General features: G+C 35.5%; 1 protein-coding gene across 1 annotated transcript; it reads left to right on the plus strand.

Moving 5' to 3' along the window:
- Positions 1 to 17,471: 17,471 nt before the first annotated feature.
- LOC308503416 (olfactory receptor 52Z1P-like) lies at positions 17,472 to 21,584 on the plus strand (the record flags this gene model as incomplete). Its single annotated transcript, XM_081062713.1, has 2 exons — positions 17,472 to 17,565; positions 20,626 to 21,584. 2 exons carry the CDS (start codon positions 17,472 to 17,474, stop codon positions 21,582 to 21,584), a joined length of 1,053 nt encoding a protein of 350 aa, XP_080918839.1.
- Positions 21,585 to 23,894: the final 2,310 nt, after the last annotated feature.

The raw sequence follows: 23,894 nt of genomic DNA on the forward strand, positions 1-23,894 counted from the left end.
TATTTCATATAATTTTTCATTCTGCAAAGTTTTCACACATATTATATCACTAAGATTTTTTCATAGCATTATAAGTTCTTCATAAATTCTGCAGGAAAAGAGTTTAGAAATGATTGCAAAAGCACGATTAAGAAAAATGGTGGCAGCCTCTCTTAGCATAATGGTTGTGGGAATAGAAGTACAGTATAGAGATTAATGATATTTAGGATATATAAACACACCTTAATAACTGATTGAGGGTTTGTGAACAGAGAGTGGTTTCATAGTTGATGCTTAGGTTTCTTACTTATGAAATCAAGTTGATGGTGTGTCATTCAATGAGATAGTGACCCAAAAAGAGCATTGTTTACATAACAGGATAGTGGAACCTACTTTGAACACTCTAAGTTTGAGGTATCTGTGAAACGTAACGTATACAAATACATTAGAAATCTTAAGTAAGTATTTCCAGTGCTTCAGACACAGTTAGACACTGCTAAGGTACAGAAAAATAAGAGAACAAAACTAATACTTTGCCTTCAATATAGCAGGTGATACATACAAAAAATATTAAGTATACATCTACATTTACAGTGATGATAAATGCCATTATTAAGAATAAAGAGTCAGTGATAGCCTAATGGGGGACTGTATCTTTAGAGTACAGAGAATATGAGTAATGACTTCCCTGAGAAAACGGTATGTAGTTAAGATTTGAAGATTGAGGGTAAATAACCTGGAAAATATAAAAAGAAAAGTTTTCAGGCAAAAAAGAAGAAGGAAAGAAAGGTTGAAAATACATTGGACTGTATGAAAAATAGGTGAACAAGCGGCTAGGAAACTTCAGGTGTAAATGTTGAAAAGTAGACAGAAATGGAATTATGAAAGATGAGATTTTGATTTAGTTTTAATTCTTAGGACAATATGCAACCACTTATGAATTGCAGTTAGAATGCCGAAATAATCATGTATGTTAAATCATGTACGTTAGAAACAAAATGCTATATATAGCTGATGTATTACAGAAATGTACACTTGAAACATATATAATTTTACTAACCAATGTCACCCTAATAAATTTTGTTTTAAAAAAAGAACATCAGTTCTGTTACTGAATACGAGATGACGAAGACAAGACATTGCAGCAGTAAACTAGACAACAAGAGTTAATAAAAGTTTATAGTAATGGTTGAGCAAAGTTCAACTCAGGGAGTTGCAAGATTGGGTGATTGATTGGCCATGAAGAATAAGACAAAAGGAGCTGCCAGTCACATTTAGATGTTTGGAATGAGAAACTACAAAGATATATAGCCATGTAGGGAGATAAGGAAGGTTTGGGTCAATAGGATTTGTTTTAGACATATTCTTTTTTATTTGATCTTCCCAAGATACAGTTAAGAAGAGATGTCCACCCTAGGGTTTGACAATGCATCAGAGCTCTAATGAGAAGAGTGGCCTTAGAAAATGTATTTGGAAGTGATGGCCATAAATATTTGAGATCATGGGAGTGGATGACTTGACCAAGTAAAGTAAATAGTATGAACATACTAAAATACTGAACATTATAATAGGGTATAGTTGAATCACCCAAAGTAGTCTGAAAAGGAAGCAATAAAAATATTGGTGGAGCATGATGTCAATGAATCCAAATGGAAAGTTGTTTTAAAGAGGGGAATAAGTATGTAAAAATCACATGAAAATGACTTAAATTGGGTACTGAAAAGTTTTGGGAAAATAATGGAAAACATTATGAAGAGTACTTGTGGAGAGGTGGCAACAGATTCAATGCTTTAAAAATTCATGAAGGAAATTTGAACAAGTAGGTAAAAGTAGATACATATTGAGATTTTGGCCATAGAGGATAGAACATAAAATTGTAGTAGTTAGAGGGTGATCTGGAATCCTTCATTCGTTCCTTCTGTAAGCCAAAATTAATTTTAGATTGTAATGAAAAAGGCAGTGGTCATCCTCACATGACTCTTATTTTAGAATAAAAAGGTATTTATTTGAGCAAAAGGAGCTGAAGCCCAGGAGACACAGATTTAGGCAGTAACCTAGATTACGTTCGCCTGAGACAAGGGGAAGCTGCCTTTTATAGTGAAAGTTCCCCACCCAGGTTCCCAATTAGGTTTGTTTTATGTAAATGAGGTATCCAAAGTGTGCAGTTCTGATTGGACAGGGCAGATCTCAATCCATTGATAGAAAGACAAAACCAGGGCTTCCTTGCAGTTGTTGACTCAGATGGCATAAACAAGTGGGGCATAGTATAGTGCAGGAAGCCCAGCGTTCAGTCTGAGGTTTTTTTTCGCATACAGAGTACCTGAGAAGCCCCTGTCAGCAAATGGCCACTAGGCTCTTATTATTTATAAAATTTGGGCCCTCAGTTGACCATGGGAAGTTCATCTCATTAGATAAATTCCTTCTCAGGGTTCACATTAAGTGAATATTTTTTTCACAAGGTCTGCACTTCCTCCCGCCTTCCTTCCCTCCTTCTTCCTTTCTTCCTTCCTTACCTTCCTTTCTTCCTTTATCTCTCCCTCCCTCTCTGTCTGCTATCCTCTCTGTCTCTCTCACTCTCTCCCTCTCTCATCTTCTCTGTTGTGTTGTTGTTTGTCTAACAGATACATGATTAAGTCTTACTTGTATTTCCTTTTGCTGTTTTTTTAATTTTATTTTAAAAATGCTTTCTACAGAACAACATAATGACTAGACATTTACACACCTCATAATATGATAATCCCAACAAGCCGACTACCCATCTGATACAGTACATAGCTATTACAATATCATTGACTATACTCCTTCTGCTGTACTTTATATGTCATGAATATATCTATCTATCTGTCGGTCTATCTGTCTGTCTATCTATCTATCTATACACACACACACACACACACACATATATATATATATATATATATATATATGACATTCAATATTATTTCATATTAATTTCAGGTGTACAGCACAGTGGTTAGGCATTTATATAATTTATGAAGTGATCCCTCTAATAACTCTAGTGCTCATCTGATGCCATATATAGTTTTTAAAATGTTATTGACTATATTCCCCATACTGTATTTCATATCCCCATGACTATTTTTGTGACTACCAATTTGTACATACTAATCCCTTCACCTTTCTCACCCATTTTGCTTTCTCACCCATTTTGCAACCATCAGTTTGCTCTTTGTACCTATGAGTCTATTTCTGTTTTGTTTGTTTGTTTATTATGCTCTTTAGATATAACATATAAGTGTGATCATATGGTATTTGTCTTTCACAGAGTCTGACTTATTTCACTTAGCATTATATCCTCTAGGTCCATCCATGTTGTTGCAAATGGTAAAATTTCATTCTTTTTTATGGAAGAATAATACTCCATTGTAAAAATGTACCGCTATTTTTTGTCTGTTTTTTGTGTTCATATGTATAATTTATTTAATCAATTTTAGCAATTTCCAGGAAAAAATTCTATTTATCATATGTTTACATTTATCAATATTCAATATTATCTTATTCCATTTAAATCTGCTCCACAATATGTTTGTATCCCTTTTTCATTTCTAACATTATTTGTTTGTATTTCTTCTCTTCCTGATTTTTATAGTGAAAAGTATTACAATTTTGTTAGCCTTTAAAAATATTGAAAACACTTGGAGTAATCAAGTATGCTTCATTTTTTATTTCATAAGTTGCTGTATTTATATTTCTTATATATTTCTGCTTGTTTGGATTTATTTTATTCTTCTATTTCTATTTTTTTTAGTTACATATTTAGTTTATTTATTTTTAATATCTCTGGTTTAATAATGAGAGTGTGTGAGGCCATGAACATACTCCATTGTATTGATCTGGCCACATTCCATGAATGCTTATATATAACGTTCTGATTTTCAATACTTACAAAATAGTTTCAAATTATAGTTTTTATTTTCTTTTTTTATGAAATCCTTATATATATATGTATATATATATATATATACATATATATATGTGTGTGTATATATATATGTATATATATATATATATATACATATATATATATTTAAAATCTAAGTGGTTGAGGGTTTATATATTTTTTAAGCTTTTTATTAAATTTAGAGCTAACATATTATGTTAGTTTCAGGGATATTCCATAGTTATTCAATATTTATATACCTAAAGAAGTGATCACCATGCTAAGTCCAGCATACCAATTGTCTTCTCTGATCCCAGTGCTATGAAATTAGAAATGAACTACAGGAAAAAAACTGGAAGACACACCAATTCATGGAGGCTGAATAGCTTACTACTAAATAATGAATGGGTCAAGCAAGAGATCAAGGAAGAAATCAGAAGATATCTCGAGACAAACAAAAATGAAAACACGATGACCCAAAATCTATGGGATGCAGCTAAAGCAGTCCTAAGAGGGAAATTCACAGCATTTCAGGCCTACCTAAAAAAAAACAAGAAAAATCACAAATCAACTGTTTATCTTCATACTTAAGGATCTGGGAAAAGAACAGCAAAATAAGTCCAAAGGCAGTACAAGGAAGGAGATAATGAAGATTAGAGCAGAAATAAATGAAATAGAAACCAGAAGAACAATACAAAAGATCAATGAATCCAAGAGTTGGTTTTTAGAGAAGATAAACAAAATTGACAAACCTTTAGCCAGACTCAATAAAAAAAAGAGAGAGAGGACCCAAATTAATAAAATCAGAAATGAAAGAGGAGAAATGACAACACATACCACAGAAATACAAAAAAATTTAAGAAATTACTATGAGCAACCATATGCTAACAAATTTGACAATCTAGGAGAAATTGACAATTTTCTAGAAGCATTCAACCTTCCAAGGCTAACTCAAGAAGAAACAGAAAACCTAAATAGACTGATTACCACCAGGGAAATTGAATCAGTAATCAACAATCTCCCAACAAACAAAAGGCCTGGACCAGATGGCTTTACAGGTGAATTTTTCAAAACGTTCAAAAAAGAATTATCACCTATTCTCCTCAAGCTCTTCCAAAAAATCCAGAAGGAGAGAAGGCTCCCAAACACTTTTTACGAGGTCACTATCACCCTGATCCCAAAATCAACAAAGACACCACAAAAAAAGAAAACTACAGGCCGATATCTCTAATGAAAATAGATGCAAAAATCCTCAACAAAATATTAGCGAACAGAATTCAGCAATATATTAAGAAGATCACACAACATGACCAAGTGGGATTCATCCCTGGCATGCAAGGGTGGTTCAACATCCACAAATCCATTAATGTAATACACCACATTAACACAATGAAAAATAAAAATCACATGATCATATCAATAGATACAAAAAAAAGCATTTGACAAAATCCAGCAGACATTTATGATAAAAACCCTTTAGAAAGTTGGAATAGAGGGATCATATCTCAATATAATAAAGGCCATATATGATAAACCTACAGCTAACGTCATACTCAATGGGGAAAAGCTAAAACCATCCCCCTTAAGATCAGGAACAAGGCAAGGTTGCCCACTTTCTCCACTTCTATTCAACATAGTGCTGGAAGTTCTAGCCACAGCTGTCAGACAAGAAAAAGAAATAAAAGGCATCCAAATCAGTAAAGAGGAAGTAAAATTGTCATTATATGAAAATTACATGATACTATATATAGAGAACCCTAAAGACTCCACCAAGAAACTATTAGAGCTGATAGATAAATTTAATAAAGCAGCAGGATACAAAATTAATATTCAGAAATCAGTTGCATTTGTATATACCAATAATAAAACATGAGAAGGAGAAATTTAAAAAACCATCCCATTTACAATTGCTTCAAAGACTGTAAAATACCTGGAAATAAATTTAACCAAAGAAGTAAAAGATCTGTACTCAGAAAATTACAAGACACTGAAGAAAGAAACGAAAGCAGATGCAAATAGATGGAAACACATACCATGTTCATGGATAGGAAGAATTAATATAGTTAAAATGTCTATACTGCCTAAGGCAATATACATATTCAACGCAATTCCTATCAAACTGCCAACAACGTTTTTCACAGAAATAGAACATATAATCCCAAAATTTATATGGAACCATGAAAGACCCCAGATAGTCTCAGCAATCTTGAGAAATAAGAACAAAGTGGGAGTTATAACAATACCTGACATCAAATTATACTACAAGCCCACAGTTATCAAAACAGCATAATACTGGCATAAAAACAGACACATAGATCAATGGAACAGAATAGAGATCCCAGAAATAAATCCATGCCTATGTGGCCATTTAATCTACAACAATGGAAGCAAGAATTTATGGTGGGGTAAAGACAGTCTATTCAATAAATGGTGCTGGGAAACCTGGAGAGACACATGCAAAAAAATGAAGCTGCACCACCTCCTTACACCATATACAAAAATAAATTCAAAATGGCTTAAAGACTTAAATGTAAGATCTGAAACCATAAAATTCCTAGAAGAAAATATAGGAAGAAACTTTACAGACATTACCTGGAGTGAGATTTTTACTAATATATCCCCTTGCGCAAGGGAAGTAAGAGAAAAAATAAACGTGGGATTACATCAAACTAAAAAGTTTTTTCACAGCAAAGGAAACCATCAATAAAACAAAAAGGGATCCTACTGAATGGGCAAAGATATTTGCCAATGATATATCCGATAAGAAGTTAATATCACAAATGTATAAAAAACTCACTGAACTCAACTCCAAAAAAACAAACAACCCAATTAAGAAATGGGCAGAGACAGAGGATCAAAATGGCGGCGTGAGATGAGCCTCTGTAACGCTCTCCTGGAATTTACAACTAATCGGACAACAATAACTCCACAAAGGACTCCCTGCACAGCAGACAGGCAAGACGAAGAGGTCCACTACTGAATTCACCTCCAGGTGGGCGAATCGCCCCAGCGGGGGAGAAGGGAAGGGAGAAGTGCAGAAACTGAGCCGCTCAGGCACGGGACGCAGACCTACCTCAGTGCTCCGAGGTCGCTGCATCCTGGAACTTCCACAGCTGAGGGAGAGGGACGAACTCGGACTGCTAGGGCTCCGCTGAAGGCCCACAGGGCTGAGGGGGCAGCATAGAACACGGATGAACCCAACGCTCACGGCAGAGACCTTGGAGCAAAGATTGAGGGAAGAAGGCTGAAAACTGTGGTTTAAGCCCTCACTGCCGAGCGGAGAACGGAAGCCTTAGGCGCTGAGACTAGCCGCCCCTCCCTACCCTCCCAGAGCTGGCCCCGCCCACACCTGCCTGGTGCTAGAAGCGATAAAGTAGCAGTGTCAGATCAAAAGGACAGGATTTTTGCTGTTCTGAGAACTGTGGACCGCAGAAACAGATTCGCAGCCCAACTAGTTCCGGCAAAGGGGAGGGAGCTGTGGAAGCAGGACCGGCTGTGGTGGTGGTCGCCGCCATTGCTCTGCGCCACCTCTCACAACTCACCCCGCCCCTGGCCCCACCTATCTGGGCAGATCCCTGCAGGAGTAAACAGAACTGCTAAAACATATAGGCTCTGAATCGGGTGCAGAAAGAGCTTTGGAACTTCAAAAGCTCTCCGCACACCCACAGGGACGTGGCTTTCTATGACCCAGGTGAACTGTTAACAGAGGAGAGGCCCGTCTCCCAGGGTATCCCCCCATTGTGTGAGAAGGTGGAAAAGTGCAGAGAAAATATAGCACTACTGTGTCAGAGAGACCTCTTCCTATCAACCTGTTGTAGAAGCCACTCCTGTAGATGTCTAGGAAGAGAAATAATAAATCAGTAATTGCCATGAATAACCAAGGCAACAAGACAGCTCAGAAAGAAAGTGAAAAGTCTCCATAAAAGGAACTGAAAGATATGGAAATATGTGACTTAAATGATAGAGAATTCAACATTGCAGTTCTGAAAAACCTCAAAGAGATGCAAGAAAACACAGAAAGGCAATTTAATAAACTCAGAAACGCAATCAAAGAACAACACGAGCATTTTACGAAAGAGATTGAAATTTTAAAAAAGAACCAAATGGAATTTCTGGAGATTAAGAACTCAATAAAAGAAATTAAGAATTAAATAACCAGCTTAGGTGGTAGAGTTGACCAGATGGAGGAAAGAATCAGTGACATCGAAGATAGAAACCTGGAAATTACACAGATGGAAGAAGAAAGAGACTTGAGACTTAAAAGAAACGAAAGAACTCTACAAGAACTTTCTGACTCCATCAGAAAGAGCAATATAAGAATAATGGGCATAACAAAAGGAGAAGAAAGAGAGAAGGGAACAGACAATATACTCAAAGAAATTGTTAATGAGAACTTCCCAAATTTGTGAACAGAACTGGATCCTCGAATCCAAGAAGCAAATAGAACACCTAATTACCTCAATCCCAACAGGCCTTCTCCAAGGCACATTGTATTGAAGCTGTCTAAAATTAACACCAAAGAAAGAATCCTCTAGGCAGCCAGGGAAAAGAAGACGGTAACCTACAAAGGAAAGCCCATTAGATTATCATCAGATTTTTCAGCAGAAACTCTACAAGCCAGGAGGGAGTGGAACCAAATATTCAAACTACTGAAAGAGAGAAATCATGAACCAAGAATAATATATCCAGCAAAGATATCCTTTAGATATGAAGGAGGAATAAAGACCTTTCCAGACATACAGAAGCTGAGGGAATTTTCTAATACACGACCTGCACTACAAGAAATACTAAAGGAAGCTATTCGACCAATATCAACAGGGACAATTTGTGGCAACCGAAACATAAAAAGGGGGAGCGTAAATGCCTGAATTGGAATATGGGAATGGAGAAAGTAAGCGTGCTGAAGAAAATGGAATACTCTAAATATCAAACTTTCTTTTACATAATCTTAAGGGTAACCCTCAAAAAAAATCCAGAACTGAAATATATACTGTAATAAAAGAAGAAACAGAGGGAAACATCATAGAATACCACCACACAGAAATAATAGACAACAACAAAAAGGCAAAGAAACAATGGAGTCACAGGCTTACCAGAAAATTAAACATAGAATGACAGGAAATCCTGACGTATCAATAATCACCCTAAATATAAATGGACTGAACTCACCAATAAAAAGGCACAGAGTAGCAGATTGGATCAAAAAAACTAAACCCAACCATATGCTGTCTCCAAGAGACACATCTCAGCTCCAAGGACAAGCATAGACTCAAAGTGAAAGGGTGGAAATTGGCACTCCAAGCAAATGGTACCCAGAGAAAATCAGGTGTAGCCATAATGATATCAGATGAAACAGACTTCAGGGTGAAAAAGATAACAAGAGACAAAGATGGACATTTCATAATGGTAAAGGAGACTATACAACAAGAAGACATAACAGTCATCAATATTTATGCCCCCAATCAGGGAGCACCGAAATATACCAAGCAACTACTAACAGATCTAAAGGGAGAAATTGACCAAAACACAATTATACTAGGGGACTTAAATACATCATTGACAGCTATGGATAGATCATCCAAAAGGAAGATAAATAACGAAATAGCAGCCCTGAATGACATATTAGATGAAATGGACATCATTGACATATATAGAGCACTTCATCCTAAAACATCAGACTATACATTCTTTTCAAGTGTACATGGAACATTCTCAAGGATACACCATGTATTGGGGCATAAAAGCAGCCTCAGCAAATTTAAGAAGATTGAAATCATACCAAGCATATTCTCTGATCACAAGGCTTTGAAATTGGATATCAATGGTGAAAAGAAAGCAGGAAAAAACACAAATACATGGAGATTATACCACATACTTTCAAAGAACGACTGGGTCAAAGAAGAAATTAGAGGAGAGATCAAAAGATACGTAGAAACAAATGACAATGAAAATACATCCTACAAAATTTTGGGGATGCGGGGAAAGCAGTTTTAAGAGGGAAATTTATATCATTACAGGCCTATCTCAAGAAACAAGAAAAATCCCAAATAAATAACCTCATGTTACACCTCAAAGAACTAGAAAAAGAAGAACAAGTAAAACCCAAGGTCAGCAGAAGAAAGGAAATAACAAAATTCAGAGCAGAGCTTAATGAAATAGAGAACAAAAAGACAATAGAAAAAATTAATGTGACAAAGAGCTGGTTCTTTGAAAACATTAATAAAATTGACAAACCCTTGGCAAGACTCACTAAGATAAAAAGAGAGAGGACACTAATTAACAAAATTAGAAATGAGAAAGGGGAAGTTATCACAGACACCACAGAAATACAAAGTATCATTCAAGAATACTATGAAGTACTATATGCCACCAAATTCAATAACCTAGAAGAAATGGACAAGTTCTTAGAAACATATAGCCTTCCAAGGCTGAACTATGAAGAACTGGAAAATCTAAACAGACCGATCTCCAGTAAAGAAATTGAATCAGTCATCCAAAACCTTCCCAAAAGCAAAAGTCCGGGACCAGATGGCTTCACTAGTGAATTCTACCAAACCTTCAAAGAGGATCTAATACCAATCCTGCTCAAACTCTTCCAAAAAATTGAAGAAGAGTCAGTACTCCCTAACTCATTTTATGAGGCCAACATTACCCTGATACCAAAACCTGGTAAGGACCACACAAAAAAAAGAAAACTACAGACCTATATCTCTGATGAATACTGATGCAAAAATCCTAAACAAAATTTTAGCAAATCGAATACAACAATGCATTAAAAAGATTATTCATCATGACCAAGTGGGGTTCATCCCTGGGGCACAAGGATGGTTCAACATCCGCAAATCCATCAATGTGATACATCACATAAACAAAATAAAGGACAAAAATCATATGATTATATCAATTGATGCAGAAAAAGCATTTGACAAGATACAAAATCCATTTATGATTAAAACACTTAATAAAATAGGTATAGAAGGAAAATACCTTAACATAATAAAGGCCATCTATGACAAGCCCTCAGCTAATCTCATAATTAATGGTGAAAAACTGAAGCCCTTTGCTCTACGTTCAGGAACACGACATGGCTGTCCTCTATCACCTCTGCTTTTCAACATAGTGTTGGAAGTCCTTGCCAGAGCCATCCGGCAAGAGAAAGAAATAAAAGGCGTCCAAATTGGGAATGAAGTAGTTAAAATATCACTCTTTGCAGATGACATGATGCTATATATAGAAAACCCTAAAGACTCCACCAAAAAGCTGTTAGAAACAATCAATGAATACAGTAAAGTTGCTGGCTACAAAATCAACGTACAAAAGTCCATTGCTTTCCTATATACTAACAATGAAATCTCAGAAAAAGAAATACAAAAAAACAATTCCCTTTGCAATTGCAGCAAAAAGAATAAAATACCTAGGAATAAATTTAACCAAGGATGTGAAGGATTTATATGCTGAAAACTATAAGACATTTTTGAAAGAAATTGAAGAAGACACAAAGAAATGGAAAGACATTCCGTGCTCATGGCTTGGAAGAATCAACATAGTTAAAATGGCCATATTACCCAAAGCAATATACAGATTTAATGCAATCCCTATCAAAATCCCAATGGCATTTTTTAAAGAAATAGAACAAAAAATCATCAGATTTGTTTGGAACCACAAAAGACCCCAAATAGCCAAAGCAATCTTAAGAAAACAGAACAGTGCTGGAGGTATCACACTGCCTGACTTTAGCTTGTACTACAGGGCTACAATAATCAAAACAGCATGGTATTGGCGGAAAAACAGACACATAGACCAATGGAATAGAATTGAGAACTCAGAAATAAAACCACATAAATATGGACAGATAATTTTTGACAAAGAAGCTAAAAACATACAATGGAGAAAAGACAGCCTCTTCAATAAATGGTGCTGGCAGAATTGGATAGCCGTGTGCAAAAGAATGAAACTGGACTGTTGTCTGTCACCATGTACCAAAATTAATTCAAAATGGATCAAAGACTTAAGCATAAGACCTGACACAATAAACTGCATAGAAGAAAACATAGGTACTAAACTTATGGACCTTGGGTTCAAAGAGCATTTTATGAATTTGACTCCAAAGGCAAGGGAAGTAAAAGCTAAAATAAACAAATGGGACTATATGAAACTTAAAAGTTTCTGCACAGCAAAAGAAACCATAGACAAAATAAAGAGGCAACCGACTGAATGGGAGAAGATTTTTGCAAACAGTTCCTCCGATAAGGGTCTAATATCCAAAATATACAAGGAACTCATGAAACTCAACAACAAAAAAACAAACAACCCAATTGAAAAATGGACAGAGGACCTGAAGAGACATTTCTCTAAAGAGGACTTCCAAATGGCAAATAGACATATGAAAAAATGCTCAACATCACTAATCATCAGAGAAATGCAAATAAAAACCACAATGAGATATCATCTCACCAGTCAGAATGGCTATCATCAAGACAAATAGCAACAAGTGTTGGAGAGGCTGTGGAGAAAGAGGAACCCTCATACACTGTTGGTGGGAATGCAGACTTGTGCAGCCGCTATGGAAGGCAGTGTGGAGGTTCCTCAAAAAATTACAAATAGAATTACCATATGACCCAGCAATCCCTCTCCTGGGTATCTACCCAAAGAATTTGAAATCATTTATACATAAAGACACGTGTGCTCCAATGTTCATTGCAGCTTTGTTTACGGTGGCCAAGACATGGAAACAACCAAAATGTCCTTCGATAGATGAATGGATAAAGAAGTTGTGGTATATATACACAATGGAATACTATTCAGCGTTAAGAAAAGATGATATAGGAACATTTCTGACAACATGGATGGATCTTGAGAATATAATGCTGAGCGAAATAAGTCAGACAGAAAAAGCAGAGAACCCTATGATTTCACTGATATGTGGTATATAAACCAAAAACAAGACAAACAAATGAGAAACAAGAACTCATAGACACAGACAATAGTTTAGTGGTTACCAGAGGGTAAGGGGGGTGGGGGGAGGGAGATGAGGGTAAGAGGGATCAAATATATGGTGATGGAAGGAGAACTGACTCTGGGTTGTGAACACACAATGGGATTTATTGATGATGCAATACAGAGTTGTACACCTGAAATTATGTAATTTCATTAACAATTGTCACCCCAATAAATTTAAAAAAAAAAGATTATCTATTAAAAAAATGGGCAGAGGACATGAAGAGACATTTTTCTAAAAAGGACATACAAATTGCAAACAGACATATGAAAAAAATGCTCAACCTCACTAACCATCAGAGAAATGAAAATAAAAACCACAATGAGATACCACCTCACCCCAGTCAAAATGGCTATCATCAATAAATCAACAAACAACAAGTGCTGGTGAGGATGTGGAGAAAAGGGAACCCTTGTGCACTGTTGGTGGGATTGCAGATTGGTGCAGCCACTATGGAAAACAGTATGGAGATATCTCAAAAATCTGAAAATGGAACTACCTTATGATCCAGCAATTCCACTCCTAGATATCTATCTGGAGAAACCCAAAACTCTAATTCAAAACAATTTATGCACTCCTATGTTTATTGCAACACTATACATAATAGCCAAGACATGGAAACAACCGAAATGCCCATCGGTAGATGACTGGATAAAGAAACTGTGGTACATTTATACAATGGACTATTACGCAGACACAAAGAAGAAAGAATCTTACCATTTTCAACAACCTGGATGGACCTAGAGAACATTATGTTAAGTGAAATAAGTCAGACAGAGAAAGACAAATACCATATGATCTCACTTATATGTGGAATCTAAAGAAAAGACTAAGTGAATGAACTAATCAGAAACAGTTTCCGAGACAGAGGAAAAACTGAGGGTTGCTAGATCGGAGTGGTGGGGATAAGGGGGAAGGTGAGGGGATTAGAAAGCAGTCAGTAAACACAAGATTGCCACAAGCTTATGAAAGTTAATTTGAGGAATGTGATCAATAATGTTGTAAAGATTGTGTAGAGTATCCGATGGACACTTGTCTCGTTAGGGAGACCACTTCAGGAAAGATGTAGATGCCTGATCACTGCACTGTACACCTGAAGCTAAAGCTGAACAATAAAGAATGTCAACTACAAGTTTATATATATATATGTATATATATATATATATATACATATATATATATAATATAATATATACAGATATGTATATACTTACAAGAAGCGGAGTACAGCATTAGGAATAGAGACAGTGGAAATGTAATGGCTGTGTGCAATGTCAGAGGGATAGTGGATGGGGGAGGGGTGTTGACACAGTGTGAGGGATATAAATGATAAACGTCTAACTATTACTTTGTTTTCTGCCCTTGAAACTAACGATTTTTTAAATAAATAAATAAAAAATAAATAAAAACTGAAATTTTCTACAAATAAAAAAGGTCAGCGTGGAATTCTATTGTGAGGATACACAGTAATTTAGTTAACTGAACAGTTTGTTATTTGTAGTTTTTTCACTTATAAACAATATTGCCATGAAGATTTCTGTTCAAAGACATAATTAAATTCTTAGGTTAAAATTCTGGAAGTGCCATTTGTTTATTTTATCTTTTACTTCCATTGCCTTTGGAGTCAAATTCATAAAATGCTCTTTGAACCCAAGGTCCATAAGTTTAGTACCTATGTTTTCTTCAATGCAGTTTATTGTGTCAGGTCTTATGCTTAAGTCTTTGATCCATTTTGAATTAATTTTGGTACATGGTGACAGATAGCAGTCCAGTTTCATTCTTTTGCACGTGGCTATCCAATTCTGCCAGCACCATTTATTGAAGAGGCTGTCATTCCTCCATTGTATGTTTTTAGCTTCTTTGTCAAAAATTATCTGTCCATATTTATGTGGTTTTATTTCTGGGTTCTCAATTCTATTCCATTGGTCTACGTGTCTGTTTTTCCGCCAATACCATGCTGTTTTGATTATTGTAGCCCTGTAGTACAAGCTAAAGTCAGGCAGTGTGATACCTCCAGCACTGTTCTGTTTTCTTAAGATTGCTTTGGCTATTCGGGGTCTTTTGTGGTTCCAAACAAATCTGATGATTTTTTGTTCTATTTCTTTAAAAAATGCCATTGGGATTTTGATGGGGATTGCATTAAATCTGTATATTGCTTTGGGTAATATGGCCATTTTAACTATGTTGATTCTTCCAAGCCATGAGCACGGAATGTCCTTCCATTTCTTTGTGTCATCTTCAATTTCTTTCAAAAATGTCTTATAGTTTTCAGCATATAAATCCTTCACATCCTTGGTTAAATTTATTCCTAGGTATTTTATTCTTTTTGCTGCAATTGCAAAGGGAATTGTTTTTTGTATTTCTTTTTCTGAGATTTCATTGTTAGTATATAGGAATGCAATGGACTTTTTTTTTTTTTTTTTTTTTTTTTAGCTTTTTTTTTTTTTTTTTTTTTTTTTTTAGCTTTTTTTTTTATTAATTAATTTATTTATTAGTTTCAGGTGTACAAAACAAGGTAATACTTAGACGTTCATCATTTATATCCCTCATACTGTGAACCCCCCTCCCCCCATCCACTATCCCTCCGACCTCACACTGAACCATCACATTATATATATAAAATTATAGTTGGCATTCATTAATGTTTAGCTTCTGATGTACAATGCCATGATCAGGTATCCACAGTATCCCTGAGGTGGTCTCCCAAATAGGACGCATGTCCATCGGATACCCAACAAAATCTTTACAACATTATAGAATACCTTCCCCAAATTAATTTTCAAAAGAAAAACCCTGAGGCCATCTTGTGGTTACCAGCTGCTTCCAAATCCCTTTACCTTTCCCCTTATCCCCAACCCCCTCCCACACACCCATCTAACCACTCTCGGTTTTTTCTCTGCGTCCCCAAAACTGACTCTGATTAGTTCATTCACATAGTCTTTTCTTTAGATTCCATATATAAGTGAGATCATATGGTACTTGTCTTTCTCTTTCTGACTTATTTCACTTAACATAATGTTCTCTAGATCCATCCATGTTGCTGCAAATGATAAGATTTCTTTCTTCTTTATGGCTGCGTAATACTCCATTGTATAAATGTACTTTTGTACGTTGATTTTGTAGCCAGCAACTTTACTGTATGAAACTTAAAAGTTTCTGCACAGCAAAAGAAACCATCGACAAAATAAAGAGGGTACCGACTGAATGGGAGAAGATTTTTGCAAATAGTTCCTCCGATAAGGGTCTAATATCCAAAATATACAAGGAACTCATGAAACTCAACAACAAAAAAACGAACAACCCAATTGAAAAATGGGCAGAGGACCTAAAGAGACATTTCTCTAAAGAGGACTTCCAAATGGCAAATAGACATATGAAAAAATGCTCAACATCACTAATCATCAGAGAAATGCAAATAAAAACCACAATGAGATATCACCTCACCCCAGTCAGAATGGCTATCATCAACAAGACAAATAGCAACAAGTGTTGGAGAGGCTGTGGAGAAAAAGGAACCCTCATACACTGTTGGTGGGAATGCAGACTGGTGCAGCCGCTATGGAAGGCAGTGTGGAGGTTCCTCAAGAAATTACGAATAGAATTACCATATGACCCAGCAATCGCTCTCCTGGGTATCTACCCCAAAAATATAAAAGCATTTCTCTATAGAGACACGTGTACTCCAATGTTCATTGCAGCTTTGTTTACGGTGGCCAAGACATGGAAACAACCAAAATGTCCTTCGATAGATGAATGGATAAAGAAGTTGTGGTACATATACACAATGGAATACTATTCAGCGTTAAGAAAAGATGATATAGGAACATTTCTGACAACATGGATGGATCTTGAGAATATAATGCTAAGCGAAATAAGTCAGACAGAAAAAGCAGAGAACCCTATGATTTCACTGATATGTGGTATATAAACCAAAAACAAGACAAACAAATGAGAAACAAGAACTCATAGACACAGACATAGTTTAGTGGTTACCAGAGGGTAAGGGGGGTGGGGGGAGGGAGATGAGGGTAAGGGGGATCAAATATATGGTGATGGAAGGAGAACTGACTCTGGGTGGTGAACACACAATGGGATTTATTGATGATGTAATACGGAATTGTACACCTGAAATTATGTAATTTCATTAACAATTGTCACCCCAATAAATAAATTAAAAAAAAAAAAAAAAAAAATTCTGGAAGTGGATCAGTTGGTCAAAGATTTTAAATATTTTTTTTCTAACTGTGGCAGTGTTGATTTTATTTTTATTTTTCTTTAAAAATAGTTTATTTTATATTAAATTTATTTTTTAATTAAAGTTTATTGGGGATGACAATTATTAGTAAATTTACATAGGTTTCAGGTGTACAATTCTATAATACATTGTATATTGCAGTGAGTGTTCACCACCCAGTGAAATAGACTTTGATGCCTGCCTCATCAAGATGTTCTTCATCTATGTTTTTACCTTAATGGAGTCAGTCATCCTTTTTACCATGGCTCTTGACTGCTATGTGCCCATCTCCAACCCACTCACTGTTTGGGTTTTTTTTTTTATTAGTTTCAAGTGTACAAAACAATGCAATAGACAAGATGACAGCCCCAATCCATAGTAAAGGGCCCACACTTATTTTGGCAGTGGTGGAATTTGTAAAAATAGTAGTGTACCCTGCAGTGGATGATGTAGGTGCCTGACCACTGCAGCACACACTACTGTTTTGACAAATTCCACCATTGCCAAGATAAGTATGGGCCCTTTGCTATAGGCTGTGGCTGTCATCTTCTCAGGAACCTTTCTCATTAAGTGACTGAGGTTTTGGAAGGATAATGTGCTCTCCCACTCACACTGCCCACACACGTAGTTATGATCAAGCTCTCCTGTTCTGACCAGAGCAGCAATAGTATCTATGGTCTCATCCTAATTTTCATCACCTTTGGAGCAGACTCCGTACTCGTTCTCTTTTTTCACTCTGTCACTCTGTCACTGTGCTAGACATTGCCTCCGGGTAAGAACAATTCAAGGCCCTTAACACTTGTGTTGTCCACATCTGTGCTGTGCTGATGGTCTGCGTCCCTATGCTGAGGATACCCATTATTTATCACTTTGGGAAACATGTTGCACTCATGGTGCACATTATCATGGAGATATATATACACACACACAAACACATACATGTACATACATATTTCAGAGTTTAGAAATTCATGAGGGTACACATATAATTAATTTTGAAAATAAAATTACATATGAAAACAGCCTGCATTGATTTACACCTCCAGCTACTGAGTAGCGTCATAATTATTTATCTCCACTAAAGAAATCTTATTTTCCTGGTATTCTCTAACATTTGCAATAAGTTTGTCTCACTTTTCTGGCTATTCCATGTTTAATATTCCAATTTTTGTTTTCTCCACGAGTATGCATTATCCGTTAAACTCCTTCTGATTACTAGTAAGTGTGTACTTTTCCTTAATTTCATCATGTATAAGCTACACCAAAAATCAGGGCTTATAACCATAGCTTATATATGCCTCTCCTAATTAAGGTGCTACATCCATATACATGAATTGTTATTATGAAAGACAAATACTGACTATGGGTCTCAGGTGTTAAAGCAGTCACTTAGTATGTAAAATACCCAAAAGATTTCTTGGCCCAGAGGTGATGCCTTGCCTTGAGTTTTTATAAATATTGATGTACAATACAGATGAATATATACAATACAGAGAATACATCTTCTCTGAATTCTTATAAGCTACAGGGTCAGACCTAAGAGTTAAGACCTAAGATTATCACTAAGAGGAAATTCAAGATCTGCCGTTTTATGTTCCCCAAGATTTAAAAAAATCATGTACCTAAAAGGTAAATTAGAATAATTTAAGGGTTAAAACTGTGGGTTATGCAATTAACATTTCTGGGTTTTAAAACAGGCTTTACATACTGATTAGAGATGTGACCTTGGGGAAGTCCTTCAGTTCCTGAGTTTCCTCTATGTAAAACTGGGATACTAACAATAGCCACTTCATATAGTAGTTGTGACAATTAGATTGGATGACCCATGTAAAGTGGTTAGAATAGCTTTTAGGAAAATGTTTAGCACATTGTAAGCAGTGATAAATATTTGCAATTATTATTTTTACCAATACTGCTATATTGTCTATTCCTGTGTTGATATGTGGTATGTCTTATATTTAAATATGCTCGTGTTTTCTGTGCCTGGTGGTTGCACAACAAACCCAGGCACTGCTGGGAGACAACCAATCTCACAAGCCTAAGTTTCACAAGGCTAAAAAAAAACATGTGGTTATACCTCCATATATTTTACAAAATAACCATTAAAAAAAAAACCTCTCTTTTGGAATTTCATTAAAAGCCACTTTGTCTATTCTATGTATTTGCCTTTTGATGAGAAATTTTGTCTTTTTCCTCATCTGAATTGTGTGTGTGTGTGTGTGTGTGTGTGTGTGTGTGTGAAAGAGAGAGAGAAAGAGAGAGAGAAAGAGAGAGAGAGAGAGAGAGAGAGAGAGAGAGAGAGAGAAAGGAGACAAGAAGACAGTGTGAGGGAGAATAAGATAGTGTTGATAATGTAAAAATGTATCCTTCATTGTTAAGGGTTGGTATATTTGAAAAGGATTTCAATTAACTCAAGGAATGATAGGAGGAGATCTTGAAATGCAATGTAGTTTTCCATCTACTTGATGGTGTGACATCTCCACATGAAAACTGGAGCCATGCGGATTCTAGATTTTGGTGGCTTTCTTCAGATGAAACAGCATTTATTATACATAACTTTGAAACTTCCTAAGATGTTCATTCAAAAATTGTTTATAAGCATGCATGGTGCCTTTACCAAAAGTACTGTATTTGATTACAAACTTGACTAATTGAATTAATTTTTTGTGAGTCTGATAATAAATAATTTTATATTTGAGGCATCTCTTAAAGAAAAGCTATTTTTTACTTTATATTTATTTGATATATTAAAAGTAAGAATGGCTATTTTTAAAAAGTTGCTAAAGTTAGATCTTGTTCTTTTGTTGATGAATGTGAAAATTGGCCACTGTTCTGTAGAAGTCTCTTTCAATGATAGGTATTGATTAATTATGAGTCTTGACATTCTTCAATGACTTCCTTGTTCTGAATGAGAACATTCTGTACTCTGAATTTTTATTTGTCTTTTTTAACTCCATTTCATGATGCTTAAGAGTTAGTGCTTATTAAGGTATAAATAATATTACAACTTTCGCATAACAGTTTAAATTTCATGTTAATTCACCCATTATCTTCAAGAGTTCAAATGAGAGACAGATGAATAAAACTTTTTTTTTTATTGTAGAAAAATTAAGCCAATGGAACATATTTCACACCTTCAAGATGGTAAACAAGAATTAGAGTCTTCATGGTAACTCCAGTCTACTAACGGACCTATCTCCTCCCATTAAGTTTGTCCATTGAGTAATAGAATATTAATTCTCTCCTATCCACTGTTATCTTCTATCCACTGTTATGGAGGAAAAAGAAATAGAAAAATTAACATTTTTTAAATTTAAGGATTTATTATCAATTTAGAGAGGCAAAAATTATACAATAATATAGTTAAAAGTTTAAAACTTATACATGCAAATTATGTGGTTATCATACTTCATCATGCCAAAAAAAATGTTTAGGACTTAGTATGAAGGTATAAATACTCATTTTCTACTATCGTTTACTCTCGCTCTTTTCTCACTGTTTTTTATGTAACAGATTTTGGCTATTTCTCTGTGACAACATCCAACTATACATCCACTCACCTCACAGCCTTTCTGCTGACTGGAGTCCCAGGATTAGAAGACTTCCAAATCTGGCTCTCCATTCCTTTCAGCTTCATGTACCTTTTGGCCCTAATAGGCAATGGCCTGGTTATGGCAGTAGTAGCCTGGGACAGGAACCTCCATGAACCCATGTATCTCTTCCTTGCCATGCTGGCACTCAATGATGTCCTCCTTTGTACTGTCACAGTGCCCAAAATGCTTCTCATCTTCTGGCAGGGCCCTTCCCCATCAACATTTCCTGCATGTCTCACACAGATGTTTTTTGTTCATGCATTGTTTCTCTCTGAATCTGCTGTTCTACTGGTCATGGCTTTTGATCGTTATGTGGCTATATGTGCACCACTCCACTATGCAACCCTACTTACAGGCTCTCTCATTAGCAAGGTGGCACTGACTCTGGTGGCTCGGAGTGTGGCTGTAGTTACCCCTGGTGTCCTCCTCATTCTCCGTCTGCACTTCTGCCAGAGCAACATCATCCGCCATACCTACTGTGAGAACATGGGCATCGCCAAGTTGGCGTGCAATAGCATTACCCTTAATAGTGTTTATGGGCTCACTGCTGCTCTCCTCACCACAGGGCTGGACTTTGTTTTCATTTCGTTGTCCTACTGGGTAATCCTGAGAACAGTCTTCCGACTACCTTCTAGGGAGGCCCGGACAAAGGCCTTTGGAACCTGTGGAGCTCATATATGTGTCATCTTGATATTTTATACTCTGGCCTTCTTTTCTTTCTTTACCCATCGCTTTGGAAACCAGGTGCCCAGGCATGTCCTTATCCTCCTGGCAAACCTCTACTTACTGGTACCACCTACCATGAACCCCATTGTTTACGGGGTAAAGACAAAAGAGATAAGGATGCAAGTGCGAGGGCTCTGTAACCAACTAAAATGACCCAAGCATTCCGAAGCAACAAGGAACGGGGGATTCCAGGATAGAGGACCAGGATTAAGTGTCATATCTATATTAATCTGGGCAGATCGATTTCCAGGACACCTAACCTATGGATAAAGCTTAAAATATTCATATTTCTAAGTGCTATCTTCCTAACATTGGTAAACAGGAAACCAAAAGAACTGCTCAGATTCCATCAAGGAATATCTCAGCATATTAAGGTAATCATCAGTGGAATGTCACTGTAACAGCATAGGGGATTTAAATATCTGTTTTATAACACACAATGCCTCTGCTGTGTCATTTTGTTACACACAGGACAAAATGTAAACTCCAGATTAGTTCTGATTCCTGCCTTATTATTACATCCAGAGGACCCAGAATATACAAATGATTTGATAAATATTTGTTTGATAGATAATATTTTAACTAATCAAACAATAAATGCTAATTATTGTATGTAACAAACTTCTTGACATGTCTTTATATATTATGTAGGATGCAGTTAAAGTATTTCTTTTTTTCCTCTCAAAAACTTTTCCCTTAGTTCCCAGAAAATATCTATTTCATATCTCCTATAAACCTTAGTGTAATAAATATTCTTTTGATTGCACACAATAGAAATATAATTTGGTTAGTCAAGTAAACAAAAAAGCAGGAGCTGAGTTATGTCATGACATCCAAGGATAATTTGAATACCTATGACTCAGAAAGGACAAAAGACAGGCTGCGATAGGATGTCAACAGCAGCAGAGCATGGACTTCTCTAATGGATTCGGTGACACTATCCTGTCCCAGCAGTATTTAGTGACAGTATTCTGTCCCTGCAGCAATGATTATGGAACAAAAAATATAATTGCCCTATGTAGATTGGGTCAGATTGCTAAACCTGGATCAATCTGTTATTCCTTTAATAGTTTGATTTCATGGGGATGAAATTGTGTCAGAACAATTCTAAAAACAAGGAAATCATGACAGGTAGTCAGAATTATGTTCACTGAATTCATTTGGCTCTCCTATGTAAGCATATGCGGTTTTCCTCATTTAGGTCTACCCACACCAAATGTTCTTGCTAATTGCTTTCTATAGTGCCTGGGACATACTTTATCATCTATAAACCTATCAGTCATAATTTCTTTCTCCACTAGAAAATATTCACCTCTTGATTTAAAAAAGAGCTAAAATATTTCCCTGGCATCATACAATAAAAAAGTGCAGCATGAATATCATATAAACATATACGTAGTCTAGTGATTGAATTAATTGGATTGACTTGTCTTGAAAATATTTAGATCATTCTTTTTATAAATGCATATGGCTGTTTCTAGAGTCTATGTGTTATCAGTTTATTATCCACATGGTTTTTTTAAAGGAAATTGTGTTTTTATTGTTTGAGTTATTAGATTGAATGACTGAATTACTAAGTGGGATACTGAAGTATTTTGCAGCAATACTTTGTATAGAAGGAAATGTCAAACACAGATGGTGAAGGGGATAGTGATCTTCTCTGTTATTTTTTTCTTATCATGTTTTGCCACAACAGGCCTTCTATAGCATAAAGATGACTGATGCATAATCCAAAGGATAGCATTTTACATTATGAGAAGAATTACATTGCATTTTTGCTTAATGATAGAGGGTTGGAATACAAAAATAAATTATTATTTGGGCTTCTGAATCTTACAGATTCTGCGGGAAAAAAGCAAATGCTTTCAGAAGTCAAATGAATATGCATGACTTTATCAAACAAGGTAATATGAGTAAGAGTGTCTCCTAATTTATAAATCCATATACAAATGAGATAGAAGCCTCAATCATATTGTAATTCTACGCAGGAACAAAAGGGTTTCTTGTTTTAGGATCACTAGCTCCTTGCTGGAACTCTAGTCTTCATTAATTTTCCAAAAATAAGATGATACTTCTGTTCTAAATTCATAATACAAATTCGCCATTCATTCATTCATTCACTCATTCATCCATATTTTTAATCACTTATTTCTTCACCAACTATATTTTGCTGGGAAGAATTACCTCAGTTTTGAGAATATGTGTCTTCAAAATGTTTTTGGAAAAATATTTTTTATGTATATAATGTAACTCTAGTAATAAATTTTAGGAGCTAGTATAATAAATAATAATTTGTAAACTCAAAATTTGAGTTATCTATGTAGATATCCTTTTAAAATAGTTTTACTAGAATGTGAAATACAAAATCTAAAATGCAATAGTTTCAATATATTTCTATTCATAAAAAAATTGATAAAACTTTTCTTTCTTTTCTCTTATTTCTTTTTTTTGAGCACAAGCATT

This window comes from Rhinolophus hipposideros, assembly GCF_964194185.1.
Source record: "Rhinolophus hipposideros genome assembly, chromosome: 10".
In the NCBI taxonomy this organism is placed as follows: Eukaryota; Metazoa; Chordata; class Mammalia; order Chiroptera; family Rhinolophidae; genus Rhinolophus; species Rhinolophus hipposideros.